Genomic DNA, 27354 nt, shown 5'->3' on the forward strand with positions numbered 1-27354 from the left:
TTAGTTTACAAAGTTAACACTTTTAAGTAAAACTAAATGGGGAAGGAAGTAATGTTGTCTATTCTGATACCATGACCATTTATTACATTTTGCTATATAAATTACCCAGAAAATAGTTTGTCATTCATTTAGTGTGTTAGCTGGCGGGGTACAATATAAATTCTCATCTCAGGCAGTTTGAAAAAACAATATTCACTTCTATAACAAAAGTAAACAAATCTAAGTCATTCCTATACTGCAGAAGGGTTAAAGGCAAAGATAGCATCTTGGGTTTTTAATGAATATGACCCCTATAGAAAAGTCAAGAAAAAAAAACTTGTATAAATTATTTTATTTATTATTGTAATTAGATCTTCACAAAGTTGTCTTTTGACTGTCTGTTTTGTTAACGTGAAATTAAATTGTAGTTATAAAGCAAAAGTTGGTTGCCTAGGGAACAACTGTATATTCAGTTTAACAAAATAAAAGAATATTTGTCTTAAAATGCAAGATTTTGTTTGTTACATAGCCTTTTGCCATGCAATCACATTATAAAAATGTTGATTTCTAAAGTGAAAATTTCTTGTGCTGTTTGAGCTTTAAGGGTTGGAATGTTTAGGTGCAACGTCAGCTCTTTAAAAAGCAAAGTGATCTAAGATATGTCTCCCTTGCAAGAGGGAATTTACATTTACAATTAACATGAAAATCATGTATCAGACTTCTGCAGGAGATTCTTCAGCATACCTTATCCAAAAATTACTCACTGTCCTAATGTATCATTTTGAAGAGTCCTGGTAAGTATTTCTCCTTGGCAGCCTCACCTTCCCACATCATGGAAGTACAGGTTTGCACATATACACAACATGACGATAGAAAATATGATATAGTAAATTAGCTTTCTAAACTTCGGTTCTAAGTCTCCTTGTCGATACCAGTAGATCTAAAAGAAGAAGAATTAAAGTTTATTAGCAATTAACATTTAAAATGTAACATTTTCTCTACCAATTTCAAATTTCATTAGTGTTTGTTTATTCCCCTAAATGAGACATTCTCCATATTCTGAGGTCTCTACATTCCTCAGACCAATGCAGCCAGAATTTCATTCTTACTCTGAGTTTTTCACACCCAAGATCATACTTATCCCTATTTTCTCAGTTTACTTTCCTGTTTTCAAACCTGTATTGGTCCACCAGTCATTTGGCAAGCTATTCAAGAACATATACCTGGACATATATTAACTGTAAAGGAAGACGACATTTAGATTCATATGATTCATACAGTTGATTCAGACTGCTATACAAAATAGGGCTCCCATAATGTATATAAACTCGTTGGATTGGATTAAACTAGTTCATTGTTAGTCACTTTAGGCTTGAAGTTAGTGGGGTGGACCAGTTCTTCTTTCAGGTCATGGGAGTCAACAACAGGATCAGTGAAGTAGAACACTTGGAGATGTCTCCTGGTTTACTTTTAACTCAGATAAGCCAATTACTATTATGATTTAAGAGATAAAAACAATTGTTTTTAAGGGTTTTCTCTTTGATTCTGCCTCTCAAGGGACATAAAACAACAGCCAACTAATGAATGATTGAACACTGAGGTGCCACCACCATCCTTGTTTCTTTACCAGAAAAGAAACATTTGAAGTAAATCAATTATCATAATAATACAACTGCAGTTTTAGATTTCCCAGGAGGTTTTGGTGTTAATACTTCCACTGTGGAGGACAAACATGTAGATTAAGATTAATTTTGTAATCATTAGAATTAAATCCAGAGTGCTCTATCTCTTCACTTAGCAGTAACTGGCATTTCCCCAAGACTGTTGGCCCCTATATAGTCCTTGAGTAAAGATGAATTAAATCTTTGGTCACCTAAATTAGTCTTTCCACTATATTTTTTTTCCTTTAGCTATCATGAGAATAGAGTTTCTCTTTGGGGTTACAACTTTGGGATTCAGGAGAAAAGCAGAAACTCATTTTATTGAGAATTCTAACATACTTTTAGGGGGAGAATGGGGATATAATTAGAGACCCTTTTGTATAGATCCAAAGCTCTGAAAATTTCTGTCCCAAGCATTGCAACATTAAACTTTCAAGAACATTCTGTTTAAATTCTCAACGATACTTACAAGTATGCAGGCAGTAATACTACTCAAAGAGATGCAGACAGCAAAAAATATATTCAGCGGTTTCGGAGGTAGTTGAGGGAAAACAAAAGCACTGATCAGTGTTACCTGTGTGAAGAGAAATTATGTAAGGCCTTAATAGTTACTCCAAGACCTGGTAATTACTGACTGGAGTCTAAGCAACACAATACTACAAAATACTTCACGTTGTAAAATTTCATCTGCCACCAATTTGCTTTCTAGAATGGTAGTACAGTAATAAGTAATTTTAAGTATGTTTGATTTATCTTAGTACGCCCTCCTTTTCTAACCTTTCCCTTATGAAAGGAGAGAAAACATTAGTTAAACTAGCTGACCCCAAAATAACCTCATTAACTAAACCTCACTCCCAGGATTAATGATTCTACTGATAAAAGTTCTAGCCATTTTGTTATTTTAAATATTCTTACCAAAAATGAATATAATCAAAGCTGGTTTTCTAAAACATTATGAAACACACTGAAAGACTTCTAATATCATGTGGTTCTGTTTCTATCGAAGATGCCGCATTACAGGCAATCTTTTCATTAAGCAGCCATGGAAAAAACAAATTCTCCTAAATTTAATGAAAATGTGCCAAAAAAATGTCAAATTATGGAAAATACAGCTTGGAAGAATTTCATTGTGATAGCTCCAGCTGTATTTTACAGGATGTATACAGTAAAATTACTATATACTGTGACCTAGTCTTTTTAAACTTTACCAAAGGGTAATGGATGTTACGTTCTTTAGGAATAAAATAAAGCATTAACAAAAATGGGGAATTACGGTAGAGTATGACAGAAGAAAGTGGCTACCAGCCACTGATATTTTTACAGATCTACTAGGCAAAACATAGTGAACTGAATTATCTGAAAACCAAGTTATCTGACTTCCACTATTTCACATATTCAACCAGTGGGGAGAGGGTGTGAAAATTAAACTAGCTACTCCAGTTAGCAGTTGCAATTTTGTGGTAATAAAATTAAGAGCACTTATTTAACTATGACTGGAACGTTTATGCTCATCTCCTAGCCCCTTTTAAGTATTTTTTGTGTGGGGGAAGTTAACTGAACCATAATTAATACTCATGTTTTTTAAAACTTTGGCTAAGAGCCTGGGTGAGGCACAAAATAAAGATACTTACTAGAATCAGTAAGGATGTTAAACTGCCAACAACTAAATTAATGATTCGATCCTGAAAGAGAAAAGAGTTTTTAAGCCATATGTGTTGAATCCATGTTACCTTCAGTATAGCACAAGGCAAGGCATTAGGGTGGTTTAAAATATAGAAACCCGGCCGGGCGCGGTGGCTCAAGCCTGTAATCCCAGCACTTTGGGAGGCGGAGACGGGTGGATCACGAGGTCAAAAGATCGAGACCATCCGGGTCAACATGGTGAAACCCCGTCTCTACTAAAAATACAAAAAATTAGCTGGGCATGGTGGTGTGTGCCTGTAATCCCAGCTACTCAGGAGGCTGAGGCAGGAGAATTGCCTGAACCCAGGAGGCGGAGGTTGCGGTGAGCTGAGATCGCGCCATTGCACTCCAGCCTGGGTAACGAGAGCGAAACTCCGTCTCAAAAAAAAAAAAAAAAAAAAAATATATATATATATATATATATATATATATATAGAAACCCAAGGTCCATCCCTTTTCTGAGCTTTACACATAAAACCACCAAAGCAAAGTATACTAAGTCATAAGAGTGGAAAATGTACTTTGGGAAAAGGCCAACTAGGAAAGAAGAGAGGACATTTACACTAGAGTCTTGATTGGGTAGTATGGAATGGGGAAGGGAGGCTTACAAATGCTGCTGAAAATAGTATGAGCCAAAGGAAAAGAACGAGCACCACGGGAATGGCCAGGCCAGAGCATCGGTTAAAAGTATCGGGAGCCATGCCTGGGGCAGTGGCTCACAGCTGTAATCCTAGCACTTTGGGAGGCCAACGCAGGCAGATCACGAGGTCAGAAGATTGAGACCATCCTGGCTAACATGGTGAAACCCCATCTCTACTAAAAATAAAAAAAATTAGCTGGACATGGTAGCGCAAGCCTGTAGTCCCAGCTACTCAGGAGGCTGAGGCAGAAGAATCGCTTGAACCCAGGAAGCAGAGGTTGCAGTGAGCCAAGATTGCGCCACTGCACTCCAGTCTGGCGACAAAGCAAGACTGACAAAGTATCAGGAACCAGACTAGATGGAGAGTAGCATTTGAAACTATATTTGTAATACAGCTTAGGTATCCTTGTCTAATCTAAAAGTAGATGCTACGGTTAAAAGGGATGGATCCTACAGTGCCAAGGCTTGGCCCTTGCAATCTTAAAAGACCATCCAGTCTAGTAGTTTTTCCAAGTTATTTAATAGTGAAAGCCTTCAGTATATCTTGACTGAATGAAGAACCCACCCACTAAGCTTTCTTGTCATTCCCATCCCCACCCCAACCAACAATAAAGAAGTATTTGAAAAACTGATCCAATCCTAATTTTACAGGTTAAAGTAAATTTAGGCCCAGTGTGGCTAAATTCTTTGCGAAAAGACACATAGCAAGTTAGAAGCAATTTTGAAACTGGAGGTTCCTAAATCCAGGTCACTGGTTAGAAGTAGTTTCAGGTACTATTTAAAAGGTAAAGTATAATAGGTTGCAGAACTACAGATTAAAGTTAAGGTTTAAGACCTAATTAGGAAACACTACTTTATGACCAATGAGAATGATAATGCAGTCATTTCAGAGAAGTCAAAGCTGAGTAACAAATCAGTTGTCTGCTACATTGTTTTGACAAGGTCTCAGCAAATAACAGCAGGATATGGAAGGTAGGCTGCCAATAAACAAAGCTCTGCTCAGAGATGGGACGGACACAGGAACAATCACAGAGCAGCAACTGAATTCTCTTTTCCAAGTTGTCCGATTTTAGAGATTAGAATCCAAAGAAGTTAAACAGTCAGGCACAATTGGGAGGGAAAGTGTGTTCAAGAAAGCCACGTGTTGGGTGTGCGTGATTTAACCAAGGACAAACCACAACTCTCCAAACCAAGGCCACTACAACTGAAAGGTTAACAGAACAAAAGAAACTGAACTCCTAACTCCAGAGGAATCTTACCACCACCTCAGCTAGAGAAACCTACACAGCACACAGGAGCCTGAAATTAGGACCACTTGTTAGGAAAGGGACCCAGGGACAAGTCACCAATCAGGTTAACTGTTTCCCACACAGGACGAATAAGTGTATGTTTAACATAAAATGTGTATAGAGACAAAATCTATGGGAGCCCCACTGTTTGTGAGAAGAAAGAATACCTGGCTTCTCTCTCTGAGCTCCAGGAATTTCCAAAACAAAAAACTGCACACCTCACAACAGCCCTCCCACCAATAGAAGCCAAGTCAATAAATCACTAATTTCCAAATGGCATACAGCAAGTTGCCTACCAGGATCAAAGAAGGAAGAAAATAATGGTAAAGGGATAGTAACTATGCCAAGAGCATTCACCAATACTCTACTTAAAAATTCTGGGATGAAATGGCAATATGACTTTCACAGGCAGCAAAACAGGCTCAGGGAAACAGAACTTGCCAAGGTCTCGATACCACTAACTAATAAAGACAGGATTCAATGTCAGGCCTCTTTTCCCCATTTATACTTCTCACCCAAAGAAAACCTAGAATGTTAGTGCTGGTCTAGATAAAGATGGCAAGTGGCAGATGACACCTCAAAAAGCCTATTAGCAAAGTACTACAATAAATGCTTATCTTTCAAGAATGAGTATTTCCTCATAGGGGACTTTGTTCCACGTAGTTGAATTTATCCACATAATGATTTTAATCATCCTGGTGAAAATGTACCTAAACTTTAATCAATACTTTCCTGCCTGCCTTTTAGACAGTCACTGAACAGAATTCCAACTGATCTTCATGAGTATCAGTTATTGTTATAATGCAGTGATCCCCCCTCAAGGATTCCCAAGAGGGGATGAACTATTGAGGACATGGCAGAAGTGTTTCTCAGAGTATTTTCTTTCTCCAAGACAAGACCTTCTGCCATCAACATAACCAAGAATCCAGCTATGCAGAGTTAACTTCAAAAGCCCTCTTCTGATGCTCTCTCTTTTAAACTTGCTACTCGAAATGTAGTCTGTGAACCAGCACATCAGCCTCACCTGAAAGCCTGTTAGAAATGCAGAATCTTAGGCCTCACTGAAACCAACTAAATCTGAATGTGCATTTTAACAAGATCTGGTACTTTGTGTACACATTTAAAATGGAGATGCAGTGCTCTAGAGTTTAGTCTAAAATAAGCCATTCTTATATATTAAGTTCAAATCACAGGGTGGAGCTCTTTCCCTGCGGCTAGAGATTATTTTTCAGGGCTTTAGCAGCTCTTGTAGCTCCCAATCTCCAAAGAGGATAATAGAGAATAATTAAATGGCTAGTTAATTAACACTTCAAAGGACAGTTTGGGGAATAACATGCTCCAAATCAGAACTAGAGTACATGAAGAAAAATGAATATTACATTTAAACTTTGCTGTTAATGGAATAAACAAACTCAGATTATTTCTACTTCTATAGCTAGTCTCTATTAACTCAATATTTCTCACAGAAACTAGCTCTGTCTCCTCCCTAGTTTTATTTTCACTCCAGTTCTACCTACCATAACTCCTCTTTCCTACCATAATTTTAAACCTTGTACTATTGCTTATTTTCACTCCGTAAGGAAGCTTGACAGGAGACCAGACGGCAATTAACCTGGATCCTTGCCTGCTGAGAAGACAGGATACAGAGTTAGGATATCCTTCCCAAAGACCAAATCTTCTGCAACAGGTTAAGAGATAGTCTGAATTCATATACACATGAACATAAACACTGTATGCACATATACATGTGTATATGTAGAGATTTCACATATATCACCTCATAAGCCATTTATTTATGCATTTAAACATTACGGTAATTTAGATGCAAATACAAAAGTGAATAAAACCATCTCTACCTTCCAGAAGTTTACACTACCCAGAGTTCAGGAGGGCACCAAGAAGAGAGAAAGTGAGCTATCTTGGGCAGTCAGGGAGCGAATTACTAGAGAAGTCAAAACTCTGAAAGACTAGCAGATGAAAAGGAAGGATGGGTCATGAAAGAAACTCCCAGGGGAGTTTGTTCTCCCAAAGACCCATGGGAGAACAAAAGCATTGCTGTTACAAAAAAGCAATGGTACAAATCGAGATTGTTGACCAAGTTTCATGACAGCTGAAACGAGCTAGGTTGCAATGCAGAGTGAAGAGATCAGCCTGAGCCCGAAGGATTCATGTCTTTGTCTTTTTTTGAAATGAGTTAGAAGAAAAAGATGGAAGTATATACAACTGGTTTGTATCTGGAATGGTGGAAAGAAACTCTAAAGCAAGTAAGGAATATGTTATCTCCCTTTACCAATGGGTAACTAGGTTCCGTAAGACTGACTTGCCAAAGGTCACACAGCTAGGTAATAGCAAAAAGCTTCCTATCCAATGCTCCTTGCAAAATGCAAGCTTAATGAGCAGTTCAAAAGATCTAATAGTCCTTAAACTAATAAATGTGGACCTCCAGACAGTCAAGAAACCAAGGTTCTCATTTCATTCTGCCACTAGCTAGCTTTGTGACCTCAAAAGAATTCCTTACTCCATTTGACTGTCAAATGAGAAGACTGGGCTAAACGATACCTGGTTGCTTCCAGTTCTTACACTTTATGGTTCTGAATCACCAGACTGCACTTGGGCCAGAGAAGAAGGACTAATCTCCTAGTGATTAAAAACAGAGAACCCCTATACTTGCCTGGTCAGTCATTAGCCAGCAACTTGATACTAGAGAACCTCAAACTCATTTTAAATGATCAGGTGGTAATGACAGTCCTGGGAGGAAACTGGCAAAAACATCCAAAATAACCAAAAGCTAGCTCTGCCCTCAGCTCCTCAGCTCCCTGGGAATATCCTGGTTCTAAACATTTTGGAATGCTAACATAGCAAGAGACACTGTATTCAGCCTTCCATTTCCACGGCAATGTTTTGCCTACTTCCAGAATGAATTTGAAGGCCATGTGCTACTATAATAAAACCCCAACCTAATTAACCAATGGTAAAAAGAGGAAGACAAAATTTCCAAATGGGTTTGGAAAATGGGGTCAGGGGAGCTGGGGGAGAGGGGAGAAGAGTTAAAGAATTTACAAATGCCAGGTGTGGGTGGCTCACTCCTGTAATACCAGCGTTTTGGGAGGCCAAGGTGAAAGGATCACTTGAGCTCAGAGATTCAAGACCAACCTGGAAAAAATAGTGAGACCTTGTATCTACAAAAAATATGAAAATTATCTGGGCTTGATGGCATGTGCCTATAGTCCCAGCTGCTTGGGAGACTGAGGTGGGAGGATCACTTGAGCCCAGGAGGTCAAGGCTGCAGTGACCTCCCACCACTGCACTCCAGCCTAGACAGAGTTAAACTATCTCAAAAAAAGTAAGAAAAAAGAAAAAGATTATATAGAGAAAACATTTCTCATTTAAACTCAAATATTAGTATAAAGTACAACAAAATTTTAAGTTCTCATCAATAAAAGTAGGCATACTGAATAGTTAGAAGAGTCAAAATTCTCCTGGCTTTAAAAAGAAATTGTCCCATGAGTTGGGACACATCTAGGGACACAGAAAATGCAGATAATTCATACAGAGTCATTTCTTACATTGGTCCGTAAAAAAATCCCAAAGGCATAATGTCAACTCACAGTTCCCAAAAAAGCTCTAGGTGGTTAAAATACTACTCCCAATTTTGACTACTCATCTGTATTAGTTTTCATGCTGCAGATAAAGACATACCCCTAACTGGGTAGTTTGTAAAGAAAAAGAGGTTTAATGGACTCATAGTTCCACATAACTGGGGCAACCTCACAATCATGGTATGTGGTAATAGGCAGTTCTTACATGGAGGCAGGCAAGAGAGAAAATGAGAGCCAAGCAAAAGGGGAAACCTTATATAAAACCATCAGATCTCGTGAGACTTATTCACTACCATGAAAACAGTATGGGGGGAACTGCCCCCATGATTCAATTATCTCCCACCAGGTCCCTCTGTGGGAATTATGGAAGTTATAATTCAAGATGAGATTTGGGTAGAGATATAGCCAAACCATATCATTTCACCCCTAACCTTTCCCAGATCTCATGTCCTCACATTTCAAAACCAATCATGCCTTTGCAACAGTGCCTCCAAGTCTTAACTCACTTCAGAATTAACTCAAAAGTCCAAAGTCCAAAGTTTCATCTGAGACAAGTCAACCTGTGGGCCTATAAAATCAAAAGCAAATTAGTTGCTTCCTAGATACAATGAGGGTATGGGCATTGGGCAAATACACTCATTCCACATGAGAAAAACTGGCCAAAACAAAGGGGCTACAGGCCCCATGCCAGGTCCAAAAACCAGCAGGGCAGTCAATTCTTACAGCTCCAAAATAATCTCCTTTGACTCCATGTCTCACATCCAAGTCATGCTGATGCAAGAAGTGGGTTCCCACGGTCTTGGGCAGCTCTGCCCCTGTGGCTTTGCAAGGTACAGCCTCCCTCCCAGCTGCTTTCACAGGCTGGCCTTGAGTGTCTGTGGCTTTTCCAGACACATGGTGCAAACTTTCGGTGGATCTACCATTTGGGCATCTGCAGGATGGTGGCCTTCTTCTCACAGCTCCATTAGGCAATGCCCCCGGGGACTCTGTGTGGGGGCTTCAACCCCACATTTCCCTTCTGCACTGCCCTAGCAGAGGTTCTCCATGAGGGCCTTGCCCCTACAGCAACCTCTGCCTATACATCTAGGCGTTTTCATACATCCTCTGAAATCTAGGCAGAGGTTCCCAGACCACAATTCTTGATTTCTGTGTACCCACAGGCTCAACACAACATGGAAGCTGCAACATGCAGCTCTGAAGCCATAGCCTGAGCTGTACCTTGGCCCCTTTTAGCCATGGCTGGAGCTGCTAGGACATAGAGCACCAAGTTCCTAGGCTGCATATAGCAGGGGGGGCCTGGGCCCAGCCCACAAAACCATTTTTTCCTCCTAGGCCTCTAGGCATGTGCATTTGAGACCACCTTGGCATGAACCTTATTGTCCATATCACAATCAGTATTTTGGTCAAAGCCATTCAATAAATCTCTAGGAAGCAAACTTTCCTACATCTTCCTGTCTTGTGAGCCCTCCAAGTCCCTAGGAAGTCCCCAACTTTTCCACATTTTCCTATCTTCTTCTAAGCCCTCCAAACTGTTCCAACCTCTGCCTGTTACTCAGTTCCAAAGTCGCTTCCCCATTTTGGGGTATCTTTACAGCAGCACTCCACTCCTGGTGCCAATTTATTGTATTAGTCCATTTTCATGCTGCTAATAAAGACATACCCAAGACTGGATAATCTGCAAAGAAAAAGAGATTTAATGGACTCATAGCTCCAAATGGCAGAAGGGAAAAGGCACATGGTGGCAGGCAAGAGAGAAAAATGAGAGCCAAGCAAAAGGGGAAACCTCTTATGAAATAATCAGATCTCATGAGACTTATTCACTACCACAAGAACAGTATGGGGGGAACTGCTCCCATGATTCAATTATCTCCCACTGGGTCCCATGTGGGATTATGGACGCTACAATTCAAAATGAGATTCGGGTGAGGACAAAGCCAAACTGTATCATCATCCTTCACAGCTCAACACAAACATCAACTTCACTGTAAATCCTTTCTGGGCACCACTCTGGGCACCTCCCCTCAGAAGGCAAGCCATTCTTGTCTCAGAGCACCCAGATCACTTTGCTCAGTCTTTACACTTAAATACACCAAAATGTATTGCTTGTGTCCCACACTAAGACCAGCAGTTAGTTAACAGTGAGAAAGACAGTCTACAGTAGTCTCCCCTTATCTGTGGGGGATACACTCCAAGACTACCAATGGATGCCCGAAACCACAGATAGTACCAAACCCTATACATATTCTATTTTGTCAATCAGATAACCAAGATGACTACTAAGTGACTAATGGGCAGGTAGCATCTACTGTGTGGATATACTAGATAAAGGGATGATACATGTCCCCAGCAGGAACAGGACAGAGTGAAGGTTAATCATATTACATAGAACAGTGCACAATTTAAAACCTACAAATTATTTCCAAAATTTTCCATTTAATATTTTTGGACTATAGCTGACTATGGGTAACAAAAACCTAGAAAAGTGAAAATGTGGATTAGTGCAAACTACTATACTTGTTTTCCTTCCCTACAGTGTGGCATCTGTAGGCACTCAATGAATGTTGAGTAAACGAAAAACTCAAAGCAAAAGTGGCCAACAGCTTTTTCTTTAGTGTGTCTCTCACCAGTAGAGACTATTCATCTCATCTTACCACTCATCTGGGGCCTGGCCTATTGGAACAGAATGTGCCTCACTGCTGCAGGACAGGCATGCAACAGTACCACAGAAGCTGTGGCCTGGTCCTGCAGACCACAAAGGTACCTTATTTGCCAGCCACAAAGGTGCAACACCCTAACAGATGCCTCCCAGGCTAGGCTCTGTCGTTCCCAAAGAAATACCAATGGTAAACCATGGGGCTCTCTGAGGTTCAGGTTTTCCTGAGCACAAGCCCAGTTACTTTCTGCTAGAGCAGAACCAAGGACTGATTTCTAAGGCATCACAACTCTGAACTCCAGCTGACAAATTCATCCTTTGGCAATGCTCCCAACATTCTCAAAGAGGGGCAAGGCAAAACAGAGAAAGCTCTTTGCAGAAAAGCAAAAGTCTGGATGGACAATGCCATGAAAACATTCCCTTCTGCATTCTTAGAGAGAAGGCAGGGCAAAAAGTGGGAAAAGACTTTTTTGTGTTACTTCTAAACTTTCTGTGTGATTACACAAAAGTCTTTCTCCTCAGACAGCATCACATGGAATCCTATAGACCCACATCCCGCACCAGGTGCTCAATCCTATTTCCAGGTCAGACTTTATACCTACAAGTGTCCTCCCCTGTCAGCCATGCTAACTTTGAAAGCTGTTCCACATGAGCAAACTGCATCCTAATAGAGCTCATGCCCCTGTGTACTCAGCTGGGTCTCACTGGGCTGGAGAAGAGTGGGAAGCCAGGGCATTCCCTGCCCCTCAGACCACGCTGGAATGGCAATTTCAGTAATATCTTCTTTTTAAAGTGTATGTCCCTGTGCAATCTCATGCCAACCTTTTCCCTTCCTTTTCTCAGTTACACCAAGTATTTCAGCACCTGCCATGCCAAATCTCTTTTCCTCCTATCCTCCTCCCTCCCCATCCTCAATGGCCCCTAACTATGGTCTTTACCCACATCCACTTGAGAGCCTCCCTACCAATACGTAACCATGAAGTCAGCAATTTCAGCAATGCATGGAAGATTCCCTAGTGGATGTGTTCATCTGTTCTGATGCTTTCTTTGAAAACCTAGCCCCAGGTCACCCCCAGACCCCCAACCAATTCTAGACACTAGCAATAATCCTTACTCTGAAGTCTTTAAGCTGTCCTAACTACAAATGTCAGTTTACTCCTCTGTTTCTTCCTCTACCTTGGACAGTCTGGGAAGGCAAGGACAATGTCTTCCTTGTTCACTGTTGAATTTTGGCTCACATGTATGGCTATAGGGGCTGAATTTCAGTCCAATGTTACACTTTCCAAGCTGTGCATCCTGATCAACCTGCATCCAAACAGAGGCAACTGCACTTTTTTCTAATTCAGACAAAGTCAAGCCACATGTTTGTGAGGGCTACCACTACCCAGGGTGTAAATAACCTTCCGATTGTACAAAGGTGTCACTGTATGGGTGGGTGATGGCACTGGCCGCATCACTCTGCCAACCACAATGCCTAGCAGAGGAGATCATCAATATTTGTTGAAATAACACAATAACGGGGCTTACTACAAATTGATCTTTTCTATGCTCAGCTGGGCCTTCGTTGTATTTCCATGACCTCTTACTTTAGGTGGACTGCCCCTGCTTCTCTCTGGAAAGCAGTTTGAAGATTCAGCTCTCCTCAGGTTCCCAGTCCCACTCTTGAAGACTTTTACATCAGTAGAGATCTGCATTAATCCATTCTCACACTACTAAAAAGAACTATCTGAGACTGGGTAATTTTTAAAGAAAAGAGGTTTAATTGAATGACAGTTCCACATGGCTGGGGAGGCCTCAGGAAACTTACAATCACAGTGGAAGGTGAAGGGGAAGCAAGCCAGGTATTACATGGCAGCAGGAGTGGGCGCTAGAGTGTGGAATAGAGAGGGAAAGAAAAAGCGGGACAGAGGAAAAAAGAGAGAGGGAGAGGGAGAGGGAGAGAGGGAGAGAGGGAGAGAGGGAGAGAGGGAGAGAGGGAGAGAGGGAGAGAGGGAGGGAGGGAGAGAGAGAGAGAGAGAGAGAACAAGCATGAGAGGAGAGAACTGCCACACACATTTAAATCACCTGATCTCATGAGAACTTGCTTATGAGACAACATGAGGCAGATGGTGTTAAACCATTACAAACTGTCCCCATGACCCAATCACCTCCCTCCAGGACCCTCAACATGTGAGGATTACAATTTGACATGGTATTTCAGTAGGGACACAGCCAAACCACATCATTCTGCCCCTGGCCCCTCCAAAACTTCATGTACTTCTCACATTTCAAAACCAATCATGCCTTCCAAACAGTCCCCCAAAGTCTTAAACTCATTCCAGCATGAACTCAAAAGTCCAAGTCCAAAGTCTCATCTGAGACAAGGCAAGTCCCTTCTGCCTATGAGCCTGTAAAATCAAAAACTAGTTATTTGCAAGATACAACGGGGGTAGAACCATTGGGTAAACTGACCCATTCCAAAAGGGAGAAATCAGCCAACGGGGCTACAGGCCCCATGCAGGTCTGAAACTCAGTGGGGCAGTCATTAAATCTTAATGGTCCAAAATAATCTCCTTCGGCTCCGTTTCTCACATCCAGGCCACACTAATGCAAGGAGTGGGCTCCTAAGGCTTGAGCAGCTCTTCCCCTGTGGTTCTGCAGGGTACAGCCCCCACAGCTGCTTTTGCAGGCTGGTGTTGAGTGTCTGACACTTTTCCAAGCATACAGTGCAATTCATGAGGGCTACCCCTTGCAGTAGACTTCTGCCTGGACATCCAGGCATTTCCATACAGCCTTTGAAATCTAGGCAGAGGCTCCCAAACTCTTGCCTTCTGCACACCCACAGACCCAACACTACATGGAAGCCACCATGGTTTGGGGCCTGCACCCTCTGAAGCAACAGCTCAAGCTATATCTAATCTTGGCCCTTTTAGCCACAGCTGGAGCTGGACCAGCTGGGACACAGGGCACCATGGCCCAAGGCCTGACCCACAAAACCATTTTTCCCTTGTAGGCCTCTGGTCCTATAATGTGGGGGCTGCTGTGAAGATCTCTGAAGTTCCCCCTGGAGACATTTTCCCCATTAATATCCAATGTCTTGGATATTAACATTCAGCTCCTCTCAAGCAAATTTCTGTAGCTGGCTTGAATTTCTCCCCAGAAAATGGGTTTTTCTTTTCTATTGCATGGCCAGGCTGCAAATTTCCCAAACATTTATGCTCTGCTTCCCTTTTAAACACCAGTTTCGATTTCTGATCATCTATTTGTGAACACATATGACTGCACACTGCAAGGAGTAGCCAGGCCCCATCTTGAATGTTTTGCTGCTTAGAAATTTCTTCCACCCAATACCCTAAATCATCTATCTCAAGTTCAAAGTTCCATAGATCTCTAGGGAAGGGGGAAAATGCCACCAGTCTCTTTGCTAACGTATACCAAGAGTGACCTTTACTCCATTTCCCAGTAAGTTCCTTATCTCTATCTGAGACCACCTCAGCCTGGACTTCACTGTCCATATCACTATCAGCATTTTGGTCAAAACCATTCAGCAAGTCTTTAGACGTTCAAAATTTTCCCACATCTTTCTGTCTTCTCTAAGCCCTCCAAACTGTTCCAACCTCTGCCTGTTACTCAGTTCCAAAGCTGCTTCCACATTTTCAGGTATCCTTTAAGCAGTATCCCACTCCTGGAACCAATTTTCTGTATTAGTCCACTCTCACACTACTATAAATAAGAACTACCTGAAACTGGGTAATTTACAAAGAAAAGAGGTTTAATTGCCTCTCAGTTCCACATGACTGGGGAGGCCTGAGGAAACTTAAAAACATAGTGGAAAGTGAAGGGGACACAAGGCACATGGCAGCAGAGGAGAGCAAGCGAGTGGTGAGCTGCCACACATTTAACCCATCAGATACCATGAGAACTGTGGTCCTAACTGCCCCCATGATCCAATCACCTCCCAGAAGGCCCCTCCTTCAATATGTGGGGATTACAATTCAACATGAGATTTGTGTAGGGACACAGACACAAACCATATCAACATCCTATGAAACAAGATGCTAAGAAGGAGAGGAATGTTCCTCTTCTCTAATCTCCCTTCCAGCCTGAAAAGGACCAAAAAAGTGACCTAATTCTCTGCCAATCCTGTGCCCTTGCCCTGGCTCCATTTATTATCTGTATTCTTACCCCTATGTTGAATCTCTCCCTCATGAGGGAATCATGAGATTCTTATTCTTTCAACATGAGAAAAGCCTTCCTCCCATCCTGGTCACACTTCAGCATAAACATTCATTCTCTACACTCTTTCTGCATGCTAAGTGGTAGGGAAAAAATAAAACTGGGTAGATTAGCAGTGGCCAGGGTGAAGATAGGGGGTAGAGGAGGCTGTTTTAAAAAAGCAAGGTCAAGAAATCCCCCGAGAAACTTCTGAGCAAGGGCCTTTGTAAGAAAAAGGAATGAGACGTGCAAGGATCTGGGAGAGAAAGGTACTGTCGACAGGTCAGTGCAGCAAGTGCAAATGCCCTGAAGCAGGAATGACCTTAGTGAATTGCGCTATGCTTTGAATAATGGTGGCCCTCCAAAATGCATGTTGAAATTTAATCCCCAAAGCAAAGTGTTAAGAAATGTGGACTTTGGGAAGGAATTAAGGCATCAGGGTTCTGCCCTCATAGATAAAATTAACACCCTTATAAAAGAGCCTGGGTGCGAAGGGAGTGCTCTCCTGTCATTTCATGCCCTTCGGCCATGTGAGGACACATCATTCCTCACCTTCAGAGGACACAGCAACAAGACGCTATCTTGGAAGCACAGCAGCCCTCACCAGATGCCAAACCTGCTGATGCCTTGATCTTGGACTTCTAGCCTTCAAAGCTGTGAGAAAATAAATTTCTGTTCTTTATAAATTACCCAATCTGTGGTATTTTGTTACAGCAGCACAGACTAAGACAAGTTGGAAGAACAAAAAGGAGGCCAGCGTGACTAAAGCTGGAACAGAGGAACGAGCATTTGTTTAATGATTTTCTATCTTCCCTGTAGTACCTATGCCCCTATGCCCCAGAAAAAGATATGTTATACAGCACCTAGTATCTTTTCCGGGATGCAGTATGCACTTTGTTAGTAATTGAATCAAGGATATCCACGGCTTCTGCAAAGAAACACTGAGGTGAGTACTCCTTAGGCAAGAATATAAGTACTCCTTAAGCAAGAATACGCAAGTTTAATATGTAGGGTTTTTTTTTCCTCAGCCAGTTAATAAAAATTTTTTCTATCCACTTTAAAGTGTGTTGAATGCATGTGTGAACTGAAATGTACTTCCAATATGCAGACAGTCTTAATTTTTACATAGTTGTTTAATTGTTTTGTGATTAATGAACCACTGAAAAATTAGTCTTAATTGTTGGGATTTTCTTACTGGCCTTATATAGGAGGATACAGATATCCTCACCCATTATTTATATATCCTACCTTTTATTCATGTGGCAAAACTACTTTTTGGTATTAAAAAGGTAATTCATTTTGTTAATAAGGAGTTGGTGTTAAAAAAAAAACTGAATAGAATAATACATACATGCACACTTAACGAGCTTCCAGAAGAAAATTCAAATCCTCAGCATATCACTACAGGCTCCTTATCCAGCCCAGCCTCTTCTCTAACCATTCCTTCCAAGTCCTGGGTGTCCAATCACAAGGGAACACTCAGTTCCCTCACCATTTCCTGCTCCCACCCCTTAGAACTCAAGCAGAACCCACTGCTTGGCACTCCCTGTCACTTCCGCCTGCCAAAAAATCCTGCTCCTCCTTCCAGGTCCAAGATTCAGAAGCCCTCCAGACTGATGCCCCCAACAGCACTGCCCCTTCCTCCACACTGTGGCAGGCCAGGTCTCACTAATGCAGGCCTCCATTTCAACTGTCTCACTGACTGAGTAGCTAGGTCAAGCATTAAAAGCTGATTGAGCTGGTGCCCTTATACAAAAGTCTGGATTGTAACAAAGAGCCCACCAAGAGTTTTGCCTAGGCTTTTCCTGGGCCTTTAAGCATGACAAGATAAAGAAATAATTCCTAACAGGACGCTTTTAGGATTAAGGCAACTCCCCAGGCCTCCACAACCAAGTTTATTGGGGTCAAAAGGAACTCCCCAGATCTTTATGATTTAGCAGGAGATAAGATGAGGGTAATCACCCCAGCAGCTAGACCCATTTAGATTAAGTAAACTTACGAAGGCTCCAGAAGGTGGTCTTCAGGCCGCAGACCTTAGTGATAGATTAAAAGAAGTTAATCGCTTATGTGTTTAGATGAATGCACACTTACATGTAGACATACAGCTTAGAAGGTATATAAGCTGTGGAAAACTTTTCAATTTTGAGTTGGTCTGGTGATAATTTCGGGGCCTTCTCCCTATAACCAGTTGCAGAAATAAAAACTCTCTTCCTCCCCAGTTCATCTGCCTCTCATTACTGGGTCACGAGAAATAGCAGCCCAACCCTCGGTTTGGTCTGGGAACAAAGCCTCCTGGCACTTTGTTCTTCCTTTTATAAAAAGCTCATTCCCATTTTATACTCACGACTTATACCCTCCTTACCCACTCGTTCCTCAGGTCACTGAAGACAGTGATTGTCTTCCCCTGGGAGGGGCGAAGAGCAATGCAACAAATTCAGCATCTATTAAATGAAACGCCCAAAGGGTGCTACTTCCTACCACTGTCTACCTGGACTGAATGATTCAGGCCCTTGAGCCACATCCTGCAATTCTGCCTCCAAAGTGCTGCATTTCTCGAGAAAACTTAAGGGTTCTAATATCATAAATGAAGTTTGATTCTTAGAAATGACTTTGCTTCTCTTCTTCCAAATCACAGTGGAAAACTTCTCACCATAAAACCTGTGGAAGTGGCCTAGCCAGAAGCCTAAGGGGCCAGAAAAAACAAACAAACAAACAAACATACTGACAGGATGCAAAATGTGGAAGGAGGTTTATTTTGAGCCCAGATGTATCAAGAAACCTCAGGCCCTGTATCCAGGGATTTAATACTGGTCCCTCAGAACAGCATGGCTCTCCCTGTACAGGAGCTTCCCCTCGCACGGTCACTAGAGACAACCAGAGGGATAGCAGCCACATATGTGGAAAGCAAGGTGACGTTTTTGTCTCACTGGCTAACTCTAGGACACAGTAAATTACGACCCACAGGTACTACTGTTCTGAGACTTCCCCGAGCAATGCCAGACTTTGAACAGTGCCAAGAGCAGAGGTGGTGCACAAGAAAGCATTTATGAGAATTCAGGCACACCCACCGTTTACAACTTTCACACTCAATTCTCTCCCAAACACATGACTTCCTATATGTGGGCCTGTATTCAAGCTACAACTTTTAAGCCTTAGTTTTCATATTTGTACAATGGTCTTACATAGGGGGGTTTTGATCAAGGATTAGAAGAGAATACACATAAAGCCATTACAACAGAGTACCTGACATTCAGTAGATAGTCAGTAAAGGGCAGGTAATATGGTATTTGCACTATTTATACCTTGTCTAAGAGGAAATCTTACCAATGAGAGATCAAGCTCCTCAGAGGTGACAGAGAGCTGAGCTGGCCCCACACCTTGGCCTCAATTTATACAGCAGCCCCAATTTCAAATGCATTCCACTGTTCTCACAGGGACACAAAGGTTTATCCACCCACATGTTCCTTCAGGAGCTCAGAAAATATGGTCACTATATGCATACATAGCCTATGAGCCAACCATAAGAAAAAAGTGACTTAATTCACTAAGTCCAGGATATTACCAAAGACCAGCAAAAATCACATATAGAAGAAAATTCAATAGACCATCAGCTTCTTTGAGGCCAGGCCTCGGTTTTTTTTTTTTTTTTTAAATACAATATTATATTGATGACTGGCCTCTGCTATATACAGCTCAGCACAAAGAAAAAGAGAGAAAAATGACTGTAATTGCATGAGAGATCTCGCATATCCAGGTTTCTAAACAACAGTCCCTGCCTTCTACTGTGGGTTCAGAATGTCCCAAGAATGTAGGTAACTTTTTGATAACGCTAAATTCTCACTTTGCTTTAAACTTAATATACACGAAATCAAGAACTTGGTAAGCCATTGTCCCTAGGGCTAAACAGGCTACAAAAATGAGGAAGCTGGCACCTGCCATTTAAGAAGAGCTTATTCTCTAGTTAGGAGGCAAGGGCTGCATGAGTCCCCTGGACTAAGTGCCAGGGGGCGTCTTTGACAGCCAGGCTCACAGAAGGAAAGCCAGAAGAGGCTGGATTGCAAGGAAGGTTCCAAAGTGAGGGATCAGACCAGCAAGGAAGCTTCCAAAGTGAGGAATCAGACCGAGCAGAATTCAGATATTTAGAGAAGAGAGGACACAACAGAAAGGAGAGCAGCATTCGTGAAGAACAAGGAGGCAGCTAAAGGAAAGGGGTCCCTGGAGAGGTATTAGCCTGGACTGGGCTTACACAGAGCAAGACTAAGACCGGTGCATCTCAATCCTTCCTATGCACCAGCATCCCCTGAGGACCTTCCAGAAATACCAGTGCCTGGGACCCACCCCCAGAGATTCCAGTCCACTGGTCTAGAGGTGAGAGACAGAAAACATACAGAGTACTAAAAAAAAAAGTTATGACATTTATTTTTCCTAATTACTTTTTTAGCGCAAAAAGGCAAAGTTATTTTGGCAAGCTGAATGAGAGGATAGGAAATAACTGTTTCCCCTTTGGGTGACTAGCCCTCTTTTGAGAGACATAGCTGTGCTTGGATGATCACCTAGAAGCTCTGTCTAGAGGAAATACACTAAAGCCTGCACTCCTCAGAGAAAAGCACACTGGTAGCTCTAAGACAGGGAGCGAGAGGGGCTGTCAGCACAGACCCAGCTATCTTAATCATAGTGAGGGAATGTGTTCTCTTTCCGGGTCCACAGCGGGGTGTAGTTTTAAGGGCAAGAACTTCCCAGTGTCATGTCCCCCTCCCATCTCTCTCCATCCAGGAGATTTAACTGTTCATGTTTGAATTTCACAGGCATGAGAAGAAACGCAGAGTCAATGACTCCAGCCAAAGTTCTAAGGAACTCCTTTCATTGGCCAGGGGTCTTAGAGAAGGTGTGGGTTCCTCCCAGGTTAAAAGTCCCCTTCTTCTACACCTCTTCAGATTGCATATTTGGGTCCCCTTCCACGAATACTGTCTTCATGGAAGCCATCTCTCTCTCTTCTGGATTTTCCCTCTGGAGTCCCCTTCCACACTCTCTCGTGGAAGTCTGTCTTCCCCTCCTAAACTCCATCTCTCTCGAGTCTCTTCCACTCAGTGTGGAAGCTCTTTTTCTCTCCTGGATCCATCTTTCTGGATTCTCTCACTCTGTGTGAGACTTAACTGTTTCCTTCTCTCTCCTTCTCCTGTTTCTCTCTCTTTAAATAAAATCACTTTTCTACAAACTTTTTTGAGTCCAGCATTTGCTGCACACTGCACCGTGGTCCCCTCTCTCATTCTTGAGAGAGCAGGAGACCAAGAACGTGGAGAAACATCCTCTCAGGGGAGCTGAGGGCACCCTGAACGCCAATATTACAATAGCTTTATTCTTTTTTGCCTTCTTCTTTGCATGTTTAGACATTATTTTATCACCATCCCTACTGAGCCTTGTATTTAAACAACAACAAAAATGGCATGAAGTAGCAACTCTAATCTTATGTCATTATTTGCAGAGGCCAAATGCCTCGAGTTTGAATTGCGTAACATTCATCACAAAAAGCCCTTGCATTTCACCGTCTTTGTTTGCTTTTTTTTATTGGAGAAAGGGGGATCAATGAAGATACTTTTGTCTTTGAGGAACCAAAGATCTGAGCCTCGGAGGCCACTACCTTGCCTCCTTCACAGAGGTTCTCCCTCCCACTATGGTATCTACTGGGGAATTCAGCGTTATGTACCTTCTCTCCAAGTCACAGACTTCATATATCACATCCAATAAAGAAAAAAGGGGCAAGAACTTGGTCACCACCCTTCTCAAAGGATAAGTCACTTATTTTGTGATCAGTGAGCATCCACAGAGTAGGCTGATCTAGAAACTGGTTTGCGCTACATCGCACCACGTGGAGAGTGTTCATTCATCCTTTTCCCATTTGCCCTAGCTATGGGATGCTGCTGCTTTGCTTTCTCCACTGACAAAACCATTCTCTCCCTCCCCTCCTAGGTTTACCAGTCCAGGTGAACTGAAACCGATTTCAGATGATTCCACAGCCAGCTAACAAGTTGAGATCAAGACTGACTCAGGAGCCCAGAGAGTAATTTAGTGCCCTTCTAACATAGACAGTGGGAAAGACTGCCCAAGCCGTGTGTTATATTAAAGCAAACTTTTAAAGGTAGCTGTGGGCAGAAGAGGGGAGACTATTTCCAGGTTTTACTTCACACTAAGGGACAGGAGGGGAGGGAAAAGTAGAGGAAGGAAATTCACTGAACCATGTTTCCCAAAGTTTCTATAGAAACTTGTTTACTGAATGCTCCTAGGGAGGTAAGAACTGGATAAGGCACTGTGCTAGGGCTAAAAAGGCCACACCACCTTAACAGTTTAGGAAGTGCTACCTACCCACCCTCACCAACTAGGGTCACAATGAAAACTGGCATATTAAACCTTCCAGGAGTCCCACAATTAAAAAAAAAAAGTTTCATAAATGCGGCTATGGAACCACCATGACTAGCACTTCAGCTGCTTTATATAACTAAGCTGTCTGAAATGGCTGGGTATCCTTTATCTAAAATGCTTGGGCCCAGAAGTGTTTGATTTCTGGTTGTCTTCAGGCTTTGGAATATTTATACTTGAGACCTTGGGGTGGGACACCAGTCTTAAGCACGAAATTGGTTTCACATATATCTTGCATACATAGCCTGAAAGGCAAATTTTATACAGTATTTCAAAAATTTCTGTGCATGAAACAAACTTTGTGTTAAGTACTTTTGCGTGGCAATTCCCACTTGTAACATCAAGTCAGTGCTCAAAAAGTTTTGGATTTTAGAGCATTTCATACTTTGGATTTGGGACATCAGCCTGTATCAGCCATACGTGGTTGCTGAGCATCTGAAGCATGGCTAGTGTGAATGCAGATGGGCTGTTAGTATAAAATACATACTGGATTTCAAAGGCTTAGTACAAAAACATTGTAGAAATATCTCAATTTGTTTTTTGAGACAGTCTCATTCTGTCACCCAGGCTGGAGCACAGTGGAACGAGTCTGCAGCTGGGACCACAAGTGGGTTCCACCATGCCCATGCCCAGCTATTTTTTTTTTCCTCGTACTGACAGGATCTCCTGTGTTGCCCAAGTTGGTCTCAAAATCCTGGGCTCAAGTGATTCTCCCACCTCATCCTCTCAAAGTGCTGTGATTACAGGCATGAGCCACAGTACCCAGCTAAATTTTTTTTTAGTATAGATTATATGTTGAAATGATAGTATTAATATTTTGGAAATATGGGGTTAAAGTTATTAGTACTTCATTTCTTTCTTTATACTTTTTTATATGGCTACAAAGAAATATAAATTACATATATGGCTGCTCACATCATATTTCTACTGGAAAGCACTCTTTCAGAAAATGCTAAGCCACAACACAGACTTGGAAACTTCAGATATTTCTTACCATCTTGGTTTCTGTGCCATATTTCTAACCTGAAAGAGAAGTACTCTACTGGGGAATAGTTTAAAAAACATATAAAAATCATCTGGGCATTCAAACTAGGATTCATAAGACAGCCAGCCTAACAACATAAAAATTCCATAGGTTTCAAGGAATGAGGTCTATGTTTCCTACAAAAATGAACACCTTTCCTTTTTTGTCAATAATCCCCAGGACGGGCACAATGGTTCATGCCTATAATCCCAGCACTTTAGAGGCCAAGGTTTGAGACCAGCTTAAGGGCATGAGTTTGAGACCAGCCTGAGCAATACAGGAGGTCCCATCTCTACAACAAATTTAAAAGCCAGGCTTGGTAGGAAGCATCCATAGTCTCAGCTACTCAGGAGGCTGAAGTGGGAGGATCACTTGAGCCTAGGAGGTGGAGACTGCAGTTAGTGGTGGTCGTGCCACTGTACTCCAATCTGAGTGACAAAAGTGAGTCTCTGCCTCAAAGGAAAAAAAATCCTCTAGGTATTTATGGAACAACAGAAAACTGTTTCACTTTGCCTTTCTGTGACTACACCTGTAAAGCTATTTTTAGATAGGAATACACTTAGAATGAAGAATTTTCATGTTGAAGATTCAATCTAGGATTTCAGTAACTGAAATCACTACGTGCACCCAGCACAGATAAAGACAAACTTTCCTTGAGGGATTTCCCCAAGAGGATGCTGCTCAAGGCCAACTTGGTTATATATTAATATTCATTGTTCTATAATACATTTCATTATCTCTCAGTCACCTCATGACTTGAGGCAAACCACTTTAACTCCTACGTTCTCTGAAAGGGCAACAGGTTATGCAGATGTCTGGAGTGTGTTGAGAAGCAAAAACTGTCTTAAGTTACTACTGACCTCACTATTCAACTCATGAAAGGAAGTTGGTGAAACATTACCAGAGGAAACTACTTTTATGACTGAACAAGTAACCCTCTCTAAGGTTTCTTCCACTTCCTTCGTTATATGACAGAAATAAGAACACCCATCTCACAAAGCAAGTTGATGATCAAACAAGGGAAAGCTGAATGCCCACCATGTTGCCTCGCACCAAGGAAACACAAATGCACTCTTCTCCGCTCTTTGAGCTTCAGTTCTCTTTTAGAGTTTGCACTTAAAGTTGAGAGGCTATTTATATCAGTTCTCATAAAGCAAGTAAGATTACAAAATGCACAGGAAACCACCTGTCTGACTAGGACAGGAACTGGGCTTTATGCTTTCTCGATTTTCTCGGAACTGGTAGTTCACTAACAGCAAGTTTCCACTGTCAAGTGGCTATTGTGTCGTTTCCTGGCATGTAAAACAGCAAGCTGGAGACATCCACACACAAGGGCAAGTGATGGGTTTCTCAGTGTCCCCAGGACCCTGCTCTAGCAGTTGCTGTCCTCTGTGGAAATGGCTCCACTGTAACATGTCCTATCCTTTCACTATTGAGGCCATTCCTGGGCCTCACCCTCCCAGGCCCTCAAATCTTCATTTGCTGTGAACACATATGGATGCCTCTCTTCTCTCCAATGTAGTGTCTCCATTTGTATACATGTCTTCTCCCACCCTCAGACTAGGGGTCTCTCTCCCTTCTCCATTCCGTGGAATTTCTCTATGTCCAATCACCCTGTTCACTTCATAGAGGGAGCTAAAGGGAGAAATATTGAGATATTAGGAATTAATATGTATTAACTTTTTTCTCTGAATAGCTAAAGCTATGATTACAATGCCCTAAAATTTCCTAAATAATCGCAGTGTGATACATTCTTATAGTAAGTAAATATGCAACAACAGATCCATTTGGAATAGTAAAGTTCTTGGATGTGTTTCAAATGGATCATGGGCAACAGGAAACTTAAGTCACTGGACGTTTTGTCCCAAGCTAATTAGAAAAACATCAATATTTCTAAGTGTCTGCATAAATGGATGAGTCCATTACCAAAGTCATCTACCTCTATAATTACAAGAGCAATGGGTTAAAAGAGGTCAGGGGTCTGGATCACCCAGACCCCCAATCTATGTGCTGAAATATGTTGTGGAAGCCCTCTTAGCTCTTCGGACAGATGGACAAATTTCCCATACCAGTTCTTGTCTCTACCCCAACATGTCCCTGTCATAGCACAGATCCAACCACATCACATTTGTCTACATTTTTTTTTTCCCACCTGACAGGGTTCATTGGCTACCCAGGGCTAAATACATAATGCTCAATAACGTTTGCATAAGATGGAACATCTACTGGAGGAGGCATGCATCTCAAACCAGGAGCACTGTGGGCTGGGATTACACAAAGCCACAAGATGAACAAGGTGCATCTTCCTGGACACAGAATTTAAAATGCTTTCCATGTTAAAACGTTTTGATTGAAAAGAGAAAGTAAAATCCACGTGGAGTTTAAAAAATAAAGTAGTCCTGCAGCAGCTTCACAGCTTCCAAATTCAGGGCTATCCTCCAGACTGCTAGGTGTACCAGTTCCCTATCCTGTCTGCTGGAGGGCTCCTGCCAAAACTAAGAAATCTCGGAAGCTCTGGACTCTACATGTGCATTACCTTTCGAGAGGTGAAAGCAGTTTATCAGAAGTCCGAGATCACCAGCACTTTTTTTTTTTTTTTTTTTTTTTTTTAGGCCAGTAAAGTGAAGCAGGGGGATTGCAGAAGGAACAAAGAAATCTGTAACTGGCTGTGATCAGTTGGCAACAACACTGCACTAGGACCAGTCAACCAATGCCACTTTCTAGGTGAAAAAATAAACTAGGCATATCTTGCCCAAAGTACTCAGAAAGTTAATGCTGACGATAGAAAGAGATCTCTCCTCAATTGTTGGCCCAGCACATCACATAATTAATCCTTTTTAAAAGATGTTATGCTTTTTAAAGTCCAGAATAATGTACGATAGCTTGTTTGAGTTCAGGGACCCTTTGATCACTTCCTGGAATGGAAGCTATCATTCTAGAACCCCTCACCTCAAGTCTCTCCCCTCTTTCCTTGCTTGCTGCTTCACTGCTCAGCAGCGAACCCTTAAGAGTTCTGTAAACAGGATCAGAAGCACCCCTTTTCGGCTCTCTTAGGAAGCTCTGTAAACAGGAATCAGAAGCACCCTTTTCGGCTCTCTTAGGAAGCTGTGGGCACACACCTGAAGCCTTTGGAGAGTCAGTACTCTTGCTGAAGGTGCAGCTGTGCCACCACTAAATCAACCTCCCCTCCGGAGAGGCTTCCACACTCCCCAGAAGGGCTTCCAACCACCCAGAACTTTCTGAACTTTTCTCCAGCCTTCAAGGCTCTCTTGGCCAACCATGTCCCAAAGCAGAGGACAAGTGGCCGGGCAAACATCCTGAGAGGGAAGCGGGATTGCAGAATCAGCTTCCAACCTAAAAGTGCTTTTAGGAGCCGCAGAAGGACCTAGCCTGGACTCGGCGGGAGGGCAGGCGGCAGACACACACCCCATCGGCTCCTGGAGCCACAGTCTGAGCTCACCTTGGCGGACGTCTCCCCGAACAGAGGTCTGTTGTCCAGGCCACTGGTGCCGTAGGTCCTGGTAGCGAAGTCCTCCATTTTGGGGTTTCTTCACTTTCTTCAAGCCACTTAAAAGCAAGCCAGCATGACCTCCCGAGCTCTCAGGTCCACCACTGCAAGCCTCCTCCTCACCGCTCCCGCATAGCCGAACCTGAGCGGTCAAGGAAGCGCTGGCGCCCGCGGTGGGTGGGCGCTCACACCCGAAGACTCCGGCCGCTCCGCCGCGGCCACGCGCACCTCCTCATCTAGAGCAGCTGCCGCAGGAAGTGAAAGGAAACAAACGCTGCGTGGCGGACTCTCGGCGGGACGCCCCCGCCCGGGCAGCTCCCACTTCCTCAAATCTCAGCCCTCCACGCCGCGCGGCTCTCCGCCCCCCGGGCCCCTGGGGCAGCGCAGCCCGCCGCTCGCACCCGGCTGCGGTTAGCACAGCAAATCGCCGTCCCCGCGCCCCGAGTGACTCCCACGCCTCGCCCCCGCCCCCCATTTTTTACACAGTACTTTCCCATGTTTTCCCAATTGTCTACAGTGAGCACGTATTCCTTCACGTTCAAGGCAGAAAAAAGTTTTCTTGGAAGAACGCATTGCGAACCCCTCTCCCAGCCCTCTGCGCCTCCCCCGCTCCGTTCCCCAGCGGCGGGAGAAGTGAAATTGCAGAGGCACAGCCCAGCGCTCCGCACACCCACCCCGCGGCGCGGCGGGTTCAGGTCGCTGCCCGGGCC

General features: G+C 42.7%; 2 protein-coding genes across 3 annotated transcripts in view; both read right to left on the bottom strand.

The window, feature by feature from the left end:
• Positions 1-316: 316 nt before the first annotated feature.
• Positions 317-27074, bottom strand: TMEM243 (transmembrane protein 243). Its single transcript, XM_010344933.3, has 4 exons — positions 26597-27074; positions 3272-3322; positions 2110-2214; positions 317-919 (listed from the first exon to the last, which is right to left on the bottom strand). Exons 1-4 carry the CDS (start codon positions 26672-26674, stop codon positions 797-799), a joined length of 357 nt encoding a protein of 118 aa, XP_010343235.1. The 5' UTR covers positions 26675-27074; the 3' UTR covers positions 317-796.
• LOC141580081 (uncharacterized) overlaps positions 26824-27354 on the bottom strand; it is a 100289-nt gene continuing 99758 nt past the window's right edge. The window contains exon 4 of one of the 2 annotated variants that reach the window (XR_012512093.1): positions 26824-26889. The gene's annotated coding sequence lies outside the window, so the exon portion shown is untranslated. The remainder of the gene's footprint in view (positions 26890-27354) is intronic. The other variant, XM_074379356.1, reaches the window with a different exon arrangement.

The sequence above is a fragment of the Saimiri boliviensis genome, chromosome 10 (genome assembly GCF_048565385.1).
Source record: "Saimiri boliviensis isolate mSaiBol1 chromosome 10, mSaiBol1.pri, whole genome shotgun sequence".
Lineage (NCBI taxonomy): Eukaryota > Metazoa > Chordata > Mammalia > Primates > Cebidae > Saimiri > Saimiri boliviensis.